General features: G+C 40.1%; 1 protein-coding gene across 3 annotated transcripts in view; it reads left to right on the plus strand.

The window, feature by feature from the left end:
• Positions 1–302: 302 nt before the first annotated feature.
• The window catches only part of KLHL32 (kelch like family member 32), a 104,969-nt gene continuing 84,915 nt past the window's right edge, over positions 303–20,356 (plus strand). For 2 of the 3 annotated variants that reach the window (XM_072331806.1, XM_072331808.1), the window contains exons 1-3: positions 303–434; positions 17,931–18,019; positions 20,099–20,279. In XM_072331806.1, the coding sequence (XP_072187907.1) occupies positions 17,997–18,019; positions 20,099–20,279 (204 nt within the window). In that variant the 5' untranslated portion in view covers positions 303–434; positions 17,931–17,996. Of the gene's footprint in view, positions 435–608; positions 948–17,930; positions 18,020–20,098; positions 20,280–20,356 lie in introns of those variants that run through there. The other variant, XM_072331807.1, reaches the window with a different exon arrangement.

Raw genomic sequence — 20,356 nt, forward strand, 5'->3', positions numbered from 1 at the left:
CCAGCCCCACAGTCGCGGAGACACACTCAGGGCTCTACTCCAGATAGCGAGTTATTCCCCAAGCCGGCTCGGGCCTCCTCCCCGCTGCCCTCCCGGAGGACGGCCTCGGCGGGCCCTGAGTGCCGGAAGGCGCTGGGACGGAGTGCGGTGCGAGAGCCGGGACAGGAGCGCCGACGAAAGTAACGACGAAGCACGGGCCCGGCCGCGGCGCCCTGCAGCTCCTTCCTCTCCCCGGCAGGTGCGGCCCAGCCGCGACGGGCGCTGCGGGGGCTCCGGGCCCGCCGCTGCGCACTGGGCGGAGCGGGGAGAGGAGGGGAGGCTGCTCGGCTCCTCCCGCTCCGCCACAGCCGCACAGCTGGGCCGGCGGTTCTGCGGCGCGGGCGCTCGTCCCTGGGGCTCGGCGGGCGGAGCGGGCTGCGGGCACCTGTCCCGAGGTGAGCCGGCGGACAGCGCCGTGCCGGACCGAGGCGGCGGCGGGCAGGTGGAGCCCTCGCCGGAGCTGCCGGGGTTGGGGGAGCGGGGGGGGGCGCGTTTCGTCGTTGCCACGGAGACGGTCCGAGCGGCGGCGCCGACCCGGGCAGTAGCTGGGAGACGGCCCCGGATCGGTCGAACTCAGGCGGCGGGGGGGGCGTGAAGAGGGGCCGGGAGGGGGTGGCTCCGGTCTCCGGGCCGAGCCGGGCTGCCGGACCGAGCGTAGCTGGGCTGGAGCCCTGGCTGTGGCCGCGCAGGTGGCTTGGTGGCGGTAGCTGCTGAAAGCAGGGCTCCAGCGGGCGCTCGCCCACATCTGCTGCCTTCTGCCGCCGTCTGGGCTTGCGGTAGAGAAATCAATCTGAAGCTGCTCGCCGGTGTTTAAATACGCCAGGTCTCCCCGCTGGAGAGGGAGCTCCGCTCTTATTCAGCTCTTGCGCTTCTGGAAGATTAAACCTGCAGTCCCAGCAGCTTCCAAGGTACTCTTGAAGTGGTTAAATAAGTCGGTCGGAGCGGGGAAAGGCTTGGTGCTCAGCGCCGATTTTCGCATCGGAGCGATTTCCCCAAAGCACGGCTACCTCCGGCGGTGCGGGCTGCAGACGGCTCGGTGCGGGCTGAACTTCCCTGCCGAGCGCTCCCGGCCTGGCGGGCGGCCTGCGGCTGCTGTGAGCTGGCATGAGACGCGCAGGCTAGACGGTATCGTTCCCAGGCAAGTTGGGTTAGTCCTGCTTGCATTAACGGTAATGGCAACGCTCATTTAGTCGTTAAAAGGTCAGAAGTAGACCGGGAGCTAAGCGCAGTACGTGGGGTGAAGGATTGCTGTAGCTGACCTGCGTGGGTGGGACTGTTGGCAGGGGCGCAAGGTGTTCAACACCTGCTAGAGGTCTTCATCCAAAGTTTATTATTTAACTACAACTTGGAGAAGTCGAACGATACATGGGACAAACAATATGGTTAGCACCGTTGCTTAAAAATCTCCCAATATAGAGCTACTCAGCGTGATCTTGCTACGTAGCAAGGTTCACAAGTGAACACAGAGACATTTTTACTTATCGTTGGAAGCATTTATGGAGAAATCCTTTCATCTTTTGTCTGCAGTCCTGAACGTGAGTAATTTGACACAATCTGTGCAGCACTTCGCTGTGATTATGTATGAAGCACTGAGCGAGGTGCGGTTACTGTGAGAAACTGTTGTGGAATAATAAGCTCTTGCTTTAGTAGGTCACTAGAAATAATGCAGTCGCAGCAATTAACACCTCTTCAGCATAAGATTTTATTTATTTATTTATTTATTTTTAGATACAGTATTAAGAAAAAATGTCATTAGCATTGGGGTTTGTCGTGTGTGTGAGCAACAGAAATCTCCATGTACGTTTAGGCAGGTGTGGGGGGATGTAGCGCTTGTAATGCTTAAAAGGGAGGCAGTAGAGAGGAAGAAGAGGCATCTAGGTTTCTTCAAAAATGAGCCAGTTTGATTTGCAGGTACATCTTAAAGAGCTCTCCTGAACTACCGATGGAAAAGTTCAGTTGGAACATTTGTAGCAGATGGGAATTTGGGCTGGGATAGGCCTGTTGTGCAGGGGGTGATTGCAGGGTTAGGTGAGCAGGGTTTGACCAGCGAGAATACTGCGTTCATTTTAAAAGTTCTTTTTATCTCAGTGTTTTGGATTCAGAGTGTGTTGCTTCTGCCTGAAAAATTAGATATTGGTTTAAAATATAACTTCTATGACGCAGCTGAAAGGAATCTACTCTGTGTGACACTCGTAGCACTGCTGTGGTGTTTTTGATTGATTCTGCTGAGCAGTGTGCGATTGACTTAATGGCCACAGTAGTACAAGGAAATGATTATAAATCAGATGAGAAATTGGAATTGGATGAAGTGAAATATGAAATTAATTTAAATGCTTAGGTAAGAACAGTTGGCAGTGATACCAGAAGAAATTAACCAAACATGAATGTCATCCACTGCCATTATGCTCACCTGTGCTAGCCATGTTGTCGTCCGCTTTATTTCTTTTTAGTATAACAAATTATTCTTCATATTTCTCGTCCATCTAAGATTTCTGTATGCCATCTGCCAGTGCGTTGTGTGCTCTTTGGCACACGAGCTTTTAGTAACTTGATTTCATAGGGAACTTAGAATTTATGCTATCAGATGTTGATCTGTGAGAGTGGAAAGCAGGTACTTTGGTTACATGGTTTGTTTGTTTTTTAAATAAAAAGTATGTTGTCTTATGGATGCGATTTGCCTCTGATTAAATTTTGGGCTCAAAACGGTTTCTGTCTGTAATTTGAGAATAGAAACATTTAAGAGAGAATCTCAGCAATATTCCTGCTGAATCTATGGAGAAATTCCAGGGACTCCAAGAAAGACCAGGAGGCAGTTTCAGGACAAGAAAATGAGCAGTGATGGTGGAGACTTTGAACTGGGAGAAAAGGAGAGCTTAGGAACTCCTGATCTAGGGTGTTCCCACTTGGATCTGCCTCTCTGGATCAGCCTGGCTTTTGTAAGAAGGGAAGTGTCTCATGCAGGCCAGAAAGAGCTGCAGAATAGTGGGGACAGGTGCTAGCCTGTTCTAGCCCACAGTCCTTGTGATCTTCAGCACCCATGGGAGAGCTTTATGCAGACAGCTGAATTACCTTGCCAAGAGTGGAACTAGAAGAATGCTTTACCAAGCTTTTATCAGATCTGTATCTTAGTTGTTCTTCCAGCCATTGAAAAACTAGGATGTAGATAAGCTTTGATGCTGATGTCCCTTACCAGACTTTCTGTGAATCAGCCATGCTTGACTTCCTTGCTGGGAAGAGGTTTCGTATGCTCAGGATAGATGAGCTGGAATGTCTTCTATGCTCCATGCTGTCAGTAGACAGCTAAGTCACTCAGAGGGCAGACGTGCTCTGGGATCGGGCAGTATTGGCATCTGCATGTGTACCTACATTGCCTGCTCTTCAAACTCTCTCTCTCAAACGGCTGGAGAAATGAAAGGTGTCATTTCAAAAAAGTCCTGGTAGTGAATGGCATGCAAATTCCTTTCACTTTAATGTGAATATGAAGTTATCTACTTTGTTATCAACAGACAGAGATCTCTTTGTAGGGAGGAAGCAAGAAAATAAAGTTATGAGTAAAATAAATCAGAGGCTTTCAGAACGTCAATAACACTTGGAACTGTGTGATTCTCTATAGTAGGTGACTGCTCTGAACGATTATGTAAATTGAGAATGTGTTTTGCCAAATTTTCTGTAGCAATATGCTGCAGTGATGTTGAAGAACTTTAATTATAGGAGAATGAGCCGTATAGGGAGACAAATACTGTAAATATTTTGATTCATCAGTACTTAGAAGTTATGGTTATTCTGCAGAGTGTCTTTTTTGCAACCATCTGTCTTTATTTTCCTGTCAGGAATGAGATTATAGTGCTGGTTTTTGACAGTGTAGAAGATGTGATGTTACAGCCTAATTTACTGTTGTTGGTTTTTTTTTTCCTGAATGTTGTACTTACTCAAGATGTGCCCTAAGAATTTATGTGCATACTTTCCCCCCCCCCCCCCCCCCCCATAGCCTACACCCTATTATCTTCATTCTTTAAAACCTATTTATGCCTCCCGAATACTTTTTTCTTTAACTGTTCAATAAGAATATGCTTCAAAAAATTTTCAGCATCGGTATTTTGGGCAACTGGGGGCTTTTGCTTTGAAGGTGTCGTATCTAAGAATGGCTGAGAACTATTTCTGCTGTCCTGATAAGATTTGATTTATATCCTGTATGGGTTTAAAACAAACAAACAAAACAAAAGAACTACCAAAAAACCTGGCTGGTAAAGTGAAAACAACATTGCTTAGATTAATAATGCATTCTGAAGTGGACATGAGCAAGCTTATGGCCTTATTATGTCTGAAACATTTTCCATCAGGGTTCACTTCAGGTTAAATAAAGTACATAGAAAGGGCTACTGCCCTTTGTAAGCTAACCTGGAACTCTACCTGATAAATCAAGACAGAACAGATAAACACTGATGGTTGAAAGATGTCATCAGGATATGTGGAATGCATTCTTTCCAGTTGTTTTTTTTTTTTTTATCTGTTCTCTAAAACTGATAGCAATTAATATATATATATATATATGTATGTATGTATAAATTAAATTTATATGTATGTATATTTTTAATATATATTTTCTAAATTTATAAGTAGAGAGTGGTTTTGAATTTATATCTTTTCCTGATCTGGCTCAGGATTTACAGTGGTATCTTTAAATCAGTAACAGACAGTCAGAGGCTCCGTCCATGAGGGAACGCACCTTTTGCTTGTTTCTCATCTTTTCTGTGTTGTACCTGGTTTTGAAAGCCTTCTTTCAGTCAAAGTGACCTTTATTTCAGCTGCATTAAGAAAAAAAAACAACAACAAATGCCACAAAACAAAACTGAGGTGATGTTTCTGGAAAAGTACTGTGACTGCAAGCTGTGGAGATCAAACGAGATCTCAAAAGCTAGAAGCTGAGCTTCTTTAGTGAGATAATAGCGTCTGGGATGTATTCCTTAGCTGAACTTTCTTTTTATTCTCTTTCTCCATTAGCAGAGAGCCCAGACAAACAAACAGGAAGGGAGCAGGGCTCCTTTCTGGCAAATCTCAGTGCATCAGGACTGAAGAATATGCTGAAAGCTTGCAGTATCCCTATTATACTGAGCTTTCCACCTTCAGTGAGGCTTTTGTGGTCTGTGGTGAGTTTTGCATGCAAGTATGTCTGCTGTATTGGCTTGTGGGAAAGTGCATAGGAAATTAAATGATGTAATGTAGCTGTGATTTCTCATGTGTCTCCTTTTAGCACACGTGTTCTCATCTTCCTTGCAGGGTCACAGTTAGAGACAGAAAAAAAAGGCCAAAAATTTGCTGGAAAAGTAAGAAAGAACTGGGTGTTCTTTGCTTGCGTACTTATGGAGGATGACTATGAATGGAGAAACAGAAATGGGAGTGCAGATTTACAGCAAATAAGACAAACTGTAAAATGTTCCTGTGGGCAAGTCCAGCCATCTGATACACACAGTTCTCTTGCACCAGTGTGAGTAGACCCTCAAGGATGCACTCAGTATGCTGTTTGGATGCAAGTGGCAGAAGAGACGTACTGAAGATGAGAACAACTCATGCACAAAACAAGTACAATACACAGTTTTGCAGCTATTCATATTTCCACAGTGTCCTGAGTCTGCCATAGTGCTCTGAAAAAGCGGAAAGCTGTTAAACTGTTTGAATTTATCATGTCTTCTGTTTATAAATAACACTTGTACTCTAGGCTTATATTGATTTAGTGGTGCTGCTGAGTAAGTGAGAATAATTAAGGACATAATGTAGCCACATCCAACCTGCAGGCCACATGTAACCCTGCCCAGCCTGTTCTGAGGCTGCCCCTTGCCCCATACCATCATGGGGGCAGCCTCAGTTCTGCTGAGAGGCCCAGCCCCTAGGTGTGAATCCTTTGCTGAGCAACAACCAAACATCAGCATACGATTTGGCCCCATCTGATCTGAAACCAGAGCACAAGGAAGGCAAAGAGCAGTGCTAACTCAAGTTATGACAGATAAGTTTATGAAGTTTGATACATTGGCTAAACACTGTCTGGTGAAAAGCAAAAGATATGCTGCCATGCTTTCAGTTTTGGTAAATAAATTTGAGAAAGGTTTCAAGATATGCCCCCCCAAAATATTTATTTATTTATTTATTGGCAATTTGCAACTCTGTTTTCAATTGACATGAATACTTGCCAGTTTTCAAATTGTATGTGTGGAGTTGCAATGAAAAATCTGATCAAGTCTCTTTACCAAACTTTTATAAGCCCTATCTTACCAGCGAGAAATATCTCTTATTTCACAGTCTGGTGTTGAAGGTTAAGCACAGGAAGAGTAAAATTTCATTTTAAATGTCTGGTGAACACCTTGAGAGCTCGCTAAGAACTCCAACTACTGCCATCAAACCAGCTTGACGTGTCATTAGTTCACAAAAACAAAGTCAATGGTTTTGTGTTTTTGTCACTCTCATGTTTTAATTTAAAAACATTAACAATTAAAATAGGTTTTGTTACTTATATATATCAAATACATTATATATGAGAACTCCTCTGAAAGTAATGCCTCTTATTTTATGATGTTAGCCCGTGATATCAGAGATGGATGTTGGTGGCATGGCCACAGGAGTTGAACCTTCTCACCAGTATTCTATTTCATATTGTTGCCATGTGTCAGATGGCAGCAGAGGGGTAGTTAGACAAAATGGAGTCTGATGTGGAAGTGTGTATGAAGCGAAGGTGAGCAATTGGATTCCTCCTTGTGGAAAAAACTGCACCCACTGAGACTCAGTGGTGGTTATGAAGACCAAACATTGAATGTGAGCACAGTGAGGCTGTGGGTGGTGCATTTTAACAGCGGTGACAGTGACAGTGGGTCACATCTGGTACAGATGGTTCCAAGCCTTCTTGTTCATCGCTCTTAAAAATGCATGGCTAATGGTGGTGGCTGTGTTAAAAAAGAGTGTTTTGTAGCTGAGAATTTGCTCTATCAAAGAGTGTTGTGCTCTTTGTATCTGTTGTAGTTTCCATGGAAATAATTAGGAGGCATTACTTTTGGAGCAGCCTTTGTAGACGTAGCCCTAGACAATTCCTTTTCACTCAGTGCGGCCCAGGCAAACCAAAAGACTGGACAGCCACGCTTTAACAGCTGAGCCTTGTCAATTGTAATCTGACAGTTTAAGATTAAAACCATCAACTCTTCACATATTTTGACTCGCATAGCACAGCTGGTGGAGCAGAATTTGTTTTCTTTTTAATAATAGGTGGTGTAGCTGTGGTGACCTAATGATAGGGGAAGGGTGAAAGGGAGGTGTTTGAATATAACTGAACATAATTTTTGGGAAGGGGAAATAAGGACTAGGCTTCCAGGCAGTGTTTCTTTTGCTTAGAACTGATGAGGTCACAGAAGTCTAAACATTTGTTCGATTCTTTTCTAATCATATTTCTTATCCCAGTTATTACTCAAAGATTAATAAAGATTAGAGATGATCACTGTAGGATTTTCTTCCTTAAAATGGAGGCTTTTCTTCAAATAAGTGTATCAAATTGAGAGGGGTGGGGCAACACTGAAGAAAATCTTGAGCTGTATTTTGCAGCCTTTTATCTGAAGAAGAAAACAATACAACCCAGCCCTAAAGCTAACAAAAAAAAACACAATTTGTTCTCATTTAAGATTGCTTTCTGCCTGAGTGTCTGTACGATACACACATTTTAAAACTGTCAGAAGAAATGGAGTTTCTCACAATATTTAAATCAATGGATTTATGATCCCTTATGCTCCTTGTCTGGATAGATGGATGATGACTGAGTAGAAGTTGTGAGTTAGTCTGTCCTTACCTTTCTGTCATTGTTTGGTACAAGATATTCTGCAGCAATACCAGCTTAAGGTACCCTCCATCTACCTTCTGTTGTGGTAGCATGGCTGTCTGTGGCGGTGTGCTGAGGACAAGATCACCAGCTTTCCACTTCAAGTTGACCACTGTTGTGATCAGCTTTGAGAAAAAAAAAATCATTAAAACTTAATATTAGCCTCAGATAATTGTCCACATATTTCTAAGCCAGGCCAGGCAAGAGAAGGAAGTGCAGAAGCTGCTGTTTCTGCCGGACTTGTTCTGCTTCTGTCTAGAAAGAACAGGAACGGGCTGCTTTGCCTGGGAAATAATATATGCAGACTTGACGGCTGTGTGGACTCTAGGTGCTTGATGTTCTTCTGTGTAGTAAGGCTAAAAGCTGTTAAAGGTTGTGTTTTGAATTAGCAGATTTTTTTTCAATGAATTGGAGTAAGCCAGTGTTTTTGCTGCTGCTTGCCGTAAATAAATAGAAGAGTGTTTGGGAGTCCTGACCAGCTTTTGTGTAGGAGAGAGCAATCATAACAAACTGCTTCAGTGAGAAAGTGAAAACAAGTAAAAGATGAGCTGTTATCCCTGGCCTACAAATGCAGTAGAGATGCTGCCTGAAAAGTAGCAAGTGATTTTAAAACATGGAAGCCCCTTGTTTGCAAACCTCGGATGAATATTGATAACACTTCATGTTCTCCTGTTTTTAGTCTTTAGAAGATCTCAGCAAAGCCAGCTCAATGATTTCAACCCACTCTGGACTCAGAGAAGAGCAAAAATCTAAGTACTGCATTTAGCACTGCCAGGAGTTTTCTGACTCTCCCCAAGGAATTTCCAAGAATACTGTAACACTTTTCTCTGTGTGTTTCTAAGAGTGTTACTAACCCTTCACAATGCAGCAGTCAGATGAAGCAAAAAAAAAAACCCTTTCCTAACAGAATCTAGGTAGGAGGAGAACTCAGAGGATTTATAATCAGTGAGATTTCCTACACCTTTGAAATTATTTTCCATATTATTTTTTGTTCTTGGCCTATTTCAAACTTTCATTACTTTCAGTCCAACATTACTGTAACAGGTGATTATTAAGCATTATTAAGACTAGCAGAATATTTTCAATTGTGTGGCCTAAGGATGAATTTGTGCATTAGCGAGAGGTTGTTGTTGGTAAGGTAGAAGTTAATTAGTTGTTAAGTGACACCAGAGCTCCAAATTACTATTCCACTTCTTACTTTGTTTTTACTTTTTATGTGTTTATTTTTTACTTTACCTTTTGCGACTGAGTAATGTCTGAATACTGTGATAGCTAATAACTCACAATGGCTGCATTTATGTAAACTTCTACTCCATAGAAAGTTTCCAACATGAAAAGGTAAAGGATTAGGCTCAGACTGAAAGTGGAGCTGATAAGGTGGTAATAAACTCATGACTGGAGTTGCAGCTTTTTCTTGGTTATTAGATCCACAGAGCAGAAACGTATCTTCAGCAGCCCTGGGATCTTTACAGGAAATTTACTGTTGGTGTGGTTCTGCTTGTAACCAACTGGAAAACTAGAGCTGTAAAATCAAATGCATTTGTGACTGCAGTAGTAGGAAAAAAAAATCCACAATCTTTTTTATGGGAGGGTTGAAACCTTCCATATGTTCCATATGTTAGTATCTTTAGGACATGCAAATGGACTGTGTTGCATAGAAGTATCCTCTTAGCTTTGAACATAGTAGGAAGAGAGATAGGGACTGGTATGGTTAGTACAGTCTTTTGTGCAGATGGTGTGTTGAGAAACCATTCTGATATTTCAGCATTTGTTGAATGCAAGTGAGCTGCTGATGCTTGAAGATTTTCAGATTGGTAAATTCCAACCCAGATTCAGGACTTTTGTGTTCTGGCTGAGATGTGGACTTCAAAGACAATGCTTGCATAATGATAAGTAGAGGAAATACTCAAGTCCCAGCAATATTTTGCATGGGATTTTGATATTTCATAAATATGTTGAGATTAAATGACTTTTCACTTCATCTAATCTGCATTTTGTACTCTTCCTGTATTGGAAATAGGTGGCAAGAGCCTTTGTTTGTCTGTCTCAGATTCATATAAACACGGTAGTAAAGATTTGCATTTGTTTTGCAACATGCAACTCCTTACATTTGAAAGGCTGGTCATAGTGGTGATGCAGCAGTTTTTGTCTGCTCACCAACTGGCAACAATGCCAGATCTAAGAGTTTGACTGTGGAGATCTTTCAAACTTTTGGTGTTGTTTTGGTTTTTTAATTGTTTTTTAAATATTTTAAAAAGAGATGTCTCCTGATTTGAAAACAAATGTCTTCCGATTAGGTAGTGTTGCCAGGTAAGTGAAGGAACTCAGCCAAACCTAGAAGTCAGCGTTTTGGTTACAGTGACTTTGGTCATTTGGATGCAGTCCTGCATTCGGTCCTTCTTGGCTACATTCAGTTTTTATTGTCCAAAGATGGAAAGAAAAAAGTCAAAACAAACCATTAAGGCTGTGTTTAAGATTCTGGATCATGCACAACAGAGCTACTCAGTTCATTGGCAAGGTGAAGAGCAGTCTGTCCCCCTGTAAATCCTCTGATTCAAATCCAAGTTTTTGTGTGCCGTTTGGTAGAGGGAGAAATTAAGCATCATTTAATTATCCAGTGCAGATCTGTCTGCACCGTCCTTGGACTTGGTCATTGGAAAGAATGGATGGGTACTTCAGGCCAACTTTATGCCAGTCAGCACCTTTTTCCAGTGTGTCTCTGTTCCCAGATCGAGACATTGATGAATAGCTTCATTTGTTATATCATTCAATGGCTTTTAATCTCAGTATTGCCAGCCTCAAGCATTCAAACTCTAGAAGTCAGTTCCCAGACATCAGTAATTAAATACATTCAGGCACTTTTCAGAATAATTAATAAGCCTGTTACATTGTTTTCAAGCTTTTCTCAGCAATCTTGAGATTCTTTGTCTGAAAAGAAAGCTTCATTTCAGCATTTCAGGTGCAGGTTTGTTTTCTGTTTTCTTCCAGAAGCTGTATTTGGTGACAGGGAAGGAAATAATTATGACTGCTTTATTTTGACTTATTCTTACTTTAAAATGAGTTTAGTCACTAACGTATTTAGATTTTATTGTTTGCTATGGAACAAACATATAGACAACATAAGTAGCTTTCATATAGATTGGGGGCCGACGCTTCTGCTTAAATAGTTCGTAACATCTGGAATCAAACACTTAACTATCATTCCTGTTTGAGTGTAAAGAAGGTAATCTCTGATCATACTGATGACAGTAATATTTAGTCTGTCTTAAAGAATTAAAAATGCTAATGTGAGATCTTTGTATGTAGCTTCCTCTGAAATTAATGTCCCTTATTTATTTCCACAGAAGCTACAAGGGATACAAATATGAAAATAACACTATATGATAGAGCAAATTCTCAGTTACAGAGCACTCTTCTCCAACATAGTCACCACCATTTGCCATGCATTTTTTGCCAGCGATGAATAAGAGCCTGCATGCCATGCTTGTAAAAATCAGCACCAGCAGAGGTGACTCATTGTTTCATGGCTGCAATGATGGCGTGAGGAGTGACTGTGTGATCATCTGTCAGTTGTAGAACAACCCATCTTGGAAGAGATCTTGAAAGATTATCAGGTCCAACCTTTTGTGAGAAAAATCAAACCTAGATGAAATGATGGGGGATTCTACCATGTCTTGGGGGGGAAGATTGTTGTATCAGTGATAAATAAATAAATAAAAGACACTCATAAGTGATGATGATGAGTTGTAGCCATTGGCCATTGTCTTTGCCATGCAGCTCCTTGTGAAGAGACAGCCTTCACCCTCTTCGAAGATGCCTTTTAAGTGCTAGAATGCTGTAATGAGGTTCCCCATGTCTTCTCTTTCCCAGGGTGGAAATGTGTAACTCTGTGGCTGACTGCATTATTACTTCTTGAACTCTGGCAACTCGGGGTTGTGGCACTGCCCTAGGCATCCTGCTCCATGCCCACCACCTCCTGTGCCTCACCCCCAGCTGCCCCTCCCCTGATGCAGCTCCATGCTGTTCCCTCGGGCCCTGTTGCTGTCACACAGAGCAGAGCTCAGCACTGCCCTTCTGCTCCCTGTGAGGAGCTGCAGCCACCATCAGGCCTCCCCTCAGACTCCTCTACTCTGTGCTGAACAAACCGAGGGACCTCAGCCACTCCCATAGACCCTTCCCCATCTTCACAGCCCTCCCTTGAACGCTCTCTTATGGTTTTATTTCCGCTTATTATGGTGATATCCAAAGCTGCGCACAGTGCTCAAGGTCCACACAGTGCAGAGCAGGATGATGTGTAAAATTAATATATATATATATATATATTTTGTGACCAGTTACTGAATGACATGATTAAATTGTCAAAACGGGAGCATGTAAGCCTATTGCTATCCTGTTGCAGTACTCATATGATGTGCAGAAAAATGCTGATTGGTTGTACTCTTATGTACCAAGATAATTTAAAGCTTGGATAAAAATAGCCTTTTAAAAAAAAAAAAAATTAAATTAATTTTTAATTATTATTATTTTTTTTTTAGAAGTAGTAGTAGTAGTGAAAGCACACACAGACAATATTTTATGCTATTTTAAGTATACTCTGAGAGGGAAAAACACTGCTTGAAATATTCTGATCACCCTTCAGGAAATATAGGTTATCCTGAAGTATAGTTCTGCCACCATGTGGCTGTGGAACGCTGTTCTTTAAGTCATGTTTATTCAGCTACTGATATTTACAGCCTTTTTCTTTTAAACTTTAATTGCTCTTTCCATGTATTTTTTTTTAAAGGAATATTATGAATCTCAAAGGTATATATAAGCTCTTTATGCTCTTATTGAAGTAAATATAAATGAAAGAAATAATCAGTACTCAAATTCATTGGTGTACTGATGGACATGTGGCTGAATATGAGCCAGCAGTGGGCCCAGGTTGCCAAGAAGGCCAATGGCATCCTGGCTTGTATCAGGAATGGTGTGATGAGCAGGACTAGGGAAGTAATCCTGCCCCTGTACTCGGCATTGGTGAGGCCTCACCTCGAGTACTGTGTTCAGTTTTGTGCAGGGGAAATGGCCTCCAGTTGCTCCAGGGTAGGTTTAGGTTGCATATCGGGAAAAACTTAGTTGCAGAAGGGGTTGTTAAGCACTGGAATGGGCTCCCCATTGAGGTTGGTTGAGTCACCATCCCTGGATGTGTTGAAAAACCATTTGGATGTGTTGCTCAGGGACATGGTTTAGCAGAGGTTGTTAGAGTTGGGGTAGCGTGGTTAGGTTGTGGTTGGACTCAGTCTTGAAGGTCTTTTCCAACCTGAGCAATTCTATGATTCTGTGACTCATTGGAAATGCTGGTAGATTAATAGAACTTCAGTTATGCATGGCAATCTACAGTCCAGAAATCACTTATGCTTTTTTTTTTTTTTTTTTTTTCCTTAAAAATATTATAATCATACAATCGTACTTTAAATACAGGTATAAGAAGTAAACAATCATGTAGAGTAATTGCCAAGGTTGTAGACTATCTACAGTGCTGTATGCCTCTCTCTCTCATGTAAATATTCTATATGTATATTTAAAGGGTTTTAAAGCCATACCCAATTAGTTTTGATTCTCATTACTCTAAAGAAGAATGATTGCTGTGTTCAATAAAAGCACCTTCGTGGTTGTGACAGTTGAAAATTCAGGCTTATTTGAGTGAGTCATTGGTAAAGATGACAGCATCTAAGAGCACGCCTCATTCTTGTGTGCCCATTTCAAAATTAGTTTCTCTAGTTATCAGCAGAAATAATTATGGTCTTTCAAGTTTAGTTTCTGTTGCTCTGTGCTATAAATCATTCTGACCTCATTTGAGTCTTCCACATTTTGCAACAGACGTGTCACTTTTCCCAGAAGAAAAGCGCCTGGGTTTAAAGATCAGATTTTTAAGTTTATTTTTAAAAACCCACTTAATGCAAATGAAATTCCAAATGAAAATTCAATAACAAAATACTAAGTCTCCCTGTCTTGTCTGTTCTTGAGTTCTACAGGAAAAGTCTTGAAATCATGCTTTGTCAGTTTCATGCCAGCAGTACTGTGCATTTAAACTAAAATGCCATAGAGCTTTCGCATCAACTCTTTGTAATGGCTGCAGACATAATGTATGATTTAGCTGCTTCACTTTGAGAGAGCTTTGTGTACTTTTTCCCAAGCTTTTTAGAAAGGTGAGAAGACAAATTATAGTGCTGTTCTCACAACCATTCTCTAATAATGACACATAGGTCAGCTGTATAGAATGGCCTTTTGCTGGATAAATGATTAGTATCATAGCTTAAATGGTAGAAACAGTAACTGGCTTTGAAAAGCTAGATAGTGATACAGAATCGTGCCACTATTACATGCAGTAATAGTGCACTTTTTTTTTCCTAAAATGTGAAAGCATAAACACACATCCTGGAAAAAAGTAAGTTTGTGAAATTTATTGAAGTCCAAATGCCTGGTTTTGAGTGGAACTGCAAACTGTTTCCTTGTTCAGGTGTAGTATGCTATTGTGTTCAGTTTTGCCTGCATATGATTTTATCAGCAGCATGCCCTACCACTCGCTCAAATAGTAGTGTGTATAAAATAAGCCTTAGGTTACACAGACAACCATAAGCCTAGCATTTATTTTCATCTGAACACCTCTTCAGAGGAAGTGTTTTGGATACTGGTGTGTTCAGATACTTAGAGAATGCATATGAACATGAACATAAAGCTGTAGTTCTGCACGTACATCCTTTACCTCTGTGATTTCATTTTATATTTGTGATTTAAAATTGTAATGATTTAAAATCTTAATGATTTGTGGTAATTTGATTGTGATAAACAATAAAATTCATGATTCTAGTTGGCAGTAGCTGACAGCCTGAAGATAACAATGACATGTCCAGTCTCACAGGAAAACATTGTACCTAATCAAGGGAGCATAATGTTCTGATTTTGATGTGCTTTTACTTATTTAGTTAGTTTACAGGTTTTGCTGAGTATTTCCTTGTTTTGACTGACTCATGTTTTTCCCAACAAATCCAATTTTTCATTTTCTTTCTCCCTCAGTATTACATTTTTTTACTAAGTCTAAGAGGTGCTTTTTTGTTTGGTTTGGTACTTTGATTGTTTTCTCATGGAAGCCACTGTATTCAGGTGCTAAGTGAGATGAAAAATTCAGAGTTGACCAGAGTTATGGTGTCAGGGACAGCATTGGACAGCAGTAGCTTTCCTCACAGTTGTGAAGCTCTTGAAAATTTTTGTGTGGAATCAGAAAAGTCTTTCAGTTCTCAAAGATGTTAAAGGGAAAACTAGTGTCTTCTGGGCAAGGAAGGGAAGTGTATTAGCATCTTTGAAATCCTTGCACATTCTGTGGTTTCATGGAAAACTTCAAGTCACCCTCCATATTACTACTGTGTTCTTTCAACGCTCGCTTTCAACTGATCATTACTAGGTTCTCTGTTTTAAAACTTTTGCACTCTTTTAGGTTGTGAACAAATGAAAAAATAATTTAAAAAGCTGTGAAATCTAATAAGGACAGTAGTAGCCTTGTAAAAAGCGAATGTCTCAAAGAAATAGTATGCAAAAAAATAAAGTATTATGAAACGTTCAGGTTGTATCTCAAACCTAAGGTCTAGTGAGTGTTTTCTGTTTGGCCTATATTTTCCTGTTAATCTTTCCAGCACAATGGAGTATTTCACTGGAACAGAAGGATTTAGGTGGAATTAAAGTTTTTCTGTTTAAACTGAAAGTCTTAGCCTTAAATGTATAATCTAATCCTTTAAACCGATTTAATTACTTAAAGAAGTTAAGTAGAAAGACAATAATGTATTTTAAACATTCTGACACTGAGAGTTTCCTTATACACCAATGAAAGTTAGTTTACTTAAAGATGAATCCAGCTGTCTGAAACAGGAAAAAAATACTGGTAAAAAGGATTTGGGGACCTGTCCTGGCACAGCGTATATGTACAAAATAAGAAAATGCCTTTTTTAATAGATAATTTCCAGTGATTAAAAATGTTAAGCTGCATTAATCAAAGCTATATATCTAAATAAAAATGATGCATTATTGATCAAATGACTTTCATACTGATAGAGTGTTCTTCTATACGTGATGTTGATTTAAAAATGAAAAATGTTGAGTCATGCACTGGCATTTGATAGGAGAAGCAGTGTATGGCAGAGTTTAGAGAAGATTTTTAGGCAAATATTGATCTGAGTGTCGAGATATCCGGGTGTCTTGTTGACTTCCTAACAACTGCCAGGAATGTCATAGAATCATTTGATTTGGAAGGAATCTTTAAAGATCATCTAGTCCAAGTCCCCTGCAATGAACAGGGACACCTGCAGCTAGATTGGGTTGCTCAGAGTCCTGTCCAACCTGACCTTGAATGTCTCCAAGGATGGAGCATTCACTGCCTCTCTGGGCAACTTATTGACTCACCACCCCTGTAGTAAAAATATTTTTCCTTATATACAGTCTAAATCTATCCTCTTTTAGTTTGATACCATTTCCCCTCATCCTGTCACAACAGACTATGCTGAAGATTCTGTCCCCTTCTTTCTTAAAGTCCTTCCTTAGATACTGAAAGGCCATTATTGAATCTCCCTGGAGAGATGGCTGAACATCCCCAACTCTCTCAGCCTGAACATCAAGATTTAACTTAAAGAAGTGAATTGTGCTGGAGATGATGAGGAAGAAAAATGTATTAATGTTTTTCACTGTTCCACTTACGCTTACAAAAAAGTGACTTGAGCTGTGTTTCTTTCAGGGGAACTCAACAGTACTTGAATACTCATTTTTACTGTGTCCCAGTACGTAGGGAGGAGGGTAAACTCATGAAATTTGGAGTGTTTTTATTGAGAAGTTTTAACATTTTGTTGAGCTGTGTTTCTTGTAGTGCTATCTCTTGATCAAGAGAAAGTGCCTAGTAACCTCAAGGACCCAGTTAGGCTGACTAACTGAACACGTTCTTATCCAAACTGAGTGGCTGTTACTCCTTCTGGCTGTTACTCCACATACTCTGTGTTGACTTCAAGAAAATCCATTTTAACAAAGTTGTCAGCCTCTAGAATTCATAACTATTGCGTGTTACTGCTTGTTCATTCTATTGCTATGGGACAGTCAACAGGACTTGCAGGAAAGTACGTCACAATGCCTCTCTGGCAAGCAGGAGCTGTAGTTTTGTCTGTATGACAAACTGGAGAATGGGAGCAGGATTAATATTCTTTCTTTGGTTTCTTGTTATCTGAGAAATAGATGATGGTTTAATTCTACCTTTACACATCGTTCCCTCATAGTTTCATTGAAATTAGTGCAGTGGCTTTCAAAGTAAAGCTGCTAGTCAGCGTAAGATCTTGAAGGACACCATTAAGGACAAATCAAATAAATGAAGAACTGGACTTTGTCTCATGAGTAACACTACAAAAGGTGTCTGTGGTGTTTCAGCATTGATTAGCTGATCAAGAGAGGTTGCTACAAGGGAAAAAAAGTTCCTTTTCCAAATACACACAATAAACTTCTCTCTCTACTACGCCTCCTATTTGTGTCTTTAGGGAAAATTAATGCAGTCATAAAGTGTGTTTTGGTGTACGGCAAACCTCTTGGACCCTATAAAGGGCTGTGAGATTGTACTGTGATAGGTGTAAGATTTTCATAGCTGCTTATTATTCAAATAAGTGAGTGGCAGTAGATGCTTCTGGCCTACTCTAAAAACTGATTGTGTTTTTTGGTTCTTGTTGTTAATGGAATGTTACTTTCCCCACCTCTTTTCTACCCTGTTAAGATAATGCTCCGTTCTGAGTTTGCAAACTGTGCTGCCCTTGAGGTGTGTTCTTAGAGAAGACTAGAAGAAAGGCCACTTTCAGACTACAATCCATCTTGCCAATACAATTTCACAGGCACCTAATCTATGTGATATATGTCTTTCTGCAGTAGAAGAATTGAAAAAAAGTCACTTTTGAATTGCGTCTCCTAAAAGTATTAATCTTTAAGGCTGAGGCTGTGTATGCCTTGAATTTTGATGTGCCTCTCCTTTCTCTCTTTCTAGCTGGAATGCTTGCAGCTTTCTCTACGGGATTATAAGCTTTGATGTTCGGAAGAGCAAAACTGAAAGATGCCATCTGAGAGGTGCCTGAGGTATAGTACTTGATAGCACGTAGTAAGTCATTCCCATTTAGAGTGATGTTTACTAAAGCATCAGTTAGCATTGAAGTGTGAAATTAATATTTTTGTTGCTTATTATTCATATTATAACCTGCAAGAGATTGCTTTCTTGCTGCTACTTATGTCTAGCAAAGGGAGACATGCTAGAGTTTGATTTGGTCTCAGTCTTTCATCTATTATCTCGTTTATGGCCTTGTTTATACTTGGAATTTTTGATTGCGAGAACAACCACTGCTTTACATGTATGTACCTGAAATGATACCTGGTGATCATTTTTTATGTTTGTAGTGTTCCAGTATTCAGGACACATGTTGATCTTTCAGTTTTTTCAAATGATTTCAGGCATTATTTCCAAATTCATCTTTCAGCCTTCCAGAATTTCTCATTTTGCCTTTCTCCTTCTTCCAGAGTCTTAGTCATCCATATTTGCTTGCTAGTCCAGAAACTTTGATATTTATGATTTAATTAGTTTCTGAGAGCGCTGTCAGGGAAAAAAGCATTTCATCAGAGTTTATTTATCCAGTTGCTTTTCTCTGGAACTTTGCTCTAGTCTGATATGCTGGTAGTTTCACCCACTGTTCTATTTTGGAGAGTAGTTAATGCTCATGGATTCATCTGGGATCTCAGTGGTCTGCCTGATATTGCTAACGTACTGTAACATTCCTCTTCTGAACAGAAATAGAGAGAAATCATCTCCAGGTATAATTAGGTTATAATGCTTGCACAGTTAATCTTCCAGTGTTATTATATTCTCAGTTCTCCTAGGAAGAAAAAAGGGTTTTTACAGTTATTACAGAAGAGAGAAACCAGGTTGAGGAGACCATATTCGGCAGTTCTTCAGGAATCAGTAGCATAACTGATAGTTTATCTTTCATTACAGATTCTTTGTTGTTGCTGAAGACTGCAGAAAGAATATAGTTGTAGTAGTTTACTCTTCATTTTTTCAATGCAAGAATTCAGCTGGTAGCATTGTCTCCATAAAACAATAGTTTGATGCAGAAATTACAGAAGAGAAATACTGGTTAGAAATAATTTTTTATTTTATTTTTTATTTTTTTTTTTTTTTAACAAAATCTGCATTAGTTTGTAAAAGCTGAAGGTGTAAGAGTGGGATGTATGGTAGCATAGTAAGTAAGTGTTGGTGGGAAAGGAGAATTTAGCAGTCACACAACTGCTGCCTTGGCTTGTGTATGTAGTGAACTGTGTGATTTTAGTGGAGATACGATAGCTTACCTATCCTGGAATTAAAAATTGAATTATTAAGATTGACTCTCTGTAAACTCATTTCCTATAAGGATCCAGCTTCTCAGACACTATAAATTGGTATAGTCTTTCAGATTTCAGATGAACTGTATTGTTTTGTCCCAAAGAGGCTCTGCATATTTTTTTTCTTTTGTCTCTGTATTTATTTAGGACTGTATTTGCATATAGAAATACATCTGCATTTATATTGTCTCTTTCTTTTGTGATAGAAAAGTAAGCTGAAACCAGGCAGTGCTAGTTTGGTTGACACAGAAGTTTTGCATTCATACAGTCTGATATTCAGAGGTGGTGGAAGGCTAAAGTGTTAAAACAAACAAAAGAACAACAACAAAAAAATCACTGCTTTATAAATGTGAATGACCCCAAATAAACTGAAAACTTCAAGTAATCCAATATCAGACTTAACCAGGCCACTTGAGATCAAAGTCTTCATTCTTTTGAGTAGAGCTAGTCACATACAGGCACACTTCACAAATCATCAATATAGATTTTCTGTCACTTCATTTGTGTGGGGTGTTATTCCTCTCATTTAACTCTTAAATGGTTTTAAGTTAATTCTGAGTACAGCTGGCTGAGATATTTATTTGAATATGTAATCAGGTTTTATGATACTGCTAAACTGTGATTTTCTTGAAATGGAAATGCCATGTAAAGATTTTACCTGATAGGATCCATAACTGTATTTCAAAAAAATATAAAACATTCTTAGAAAACATTGTTATATATTGCTTATAGAATTCTTACATATTGCTTTCCTACATTTACTTACAAAATATTTCCCCCTTTCAGCGTTCAAGAAATGTTGACAGGTCAGAGGCTTTGTCAGTCAAGCTCCCATAATGATGCTGTTCTGGCAGCTCTGAACCAACAAAGAAGTGATGGCATACTTTGTGATATCACCCTTATTGCTGAAGAGCAGAAATTCCATGCACATAAGGCAGTCTTGGCAGCCTGCAGTGACTACTTTCGAGTAAGTCTAAATATTTTTTCTTTCTTTCTCACAGTAATATTAAAAATTACCACAAGTGCTGGGAGGAGAATGGTTAT

The sequence above is a fragment of the Excalfactoria chinensis genome, chromosome 3 (assembly GCF_039878825.1).
Source record: "Excalfactoria chinensis isolate bCotChi1 chromosome 3, bCotChi1.hap2, whole genome shotgun sequence".
Lineage (NCBI taxonomy): Eukaryota > Metazoa > Chordata > Aves > Galliformes > Phasianidae > Excalfactoria > Excalfactoria chinensis.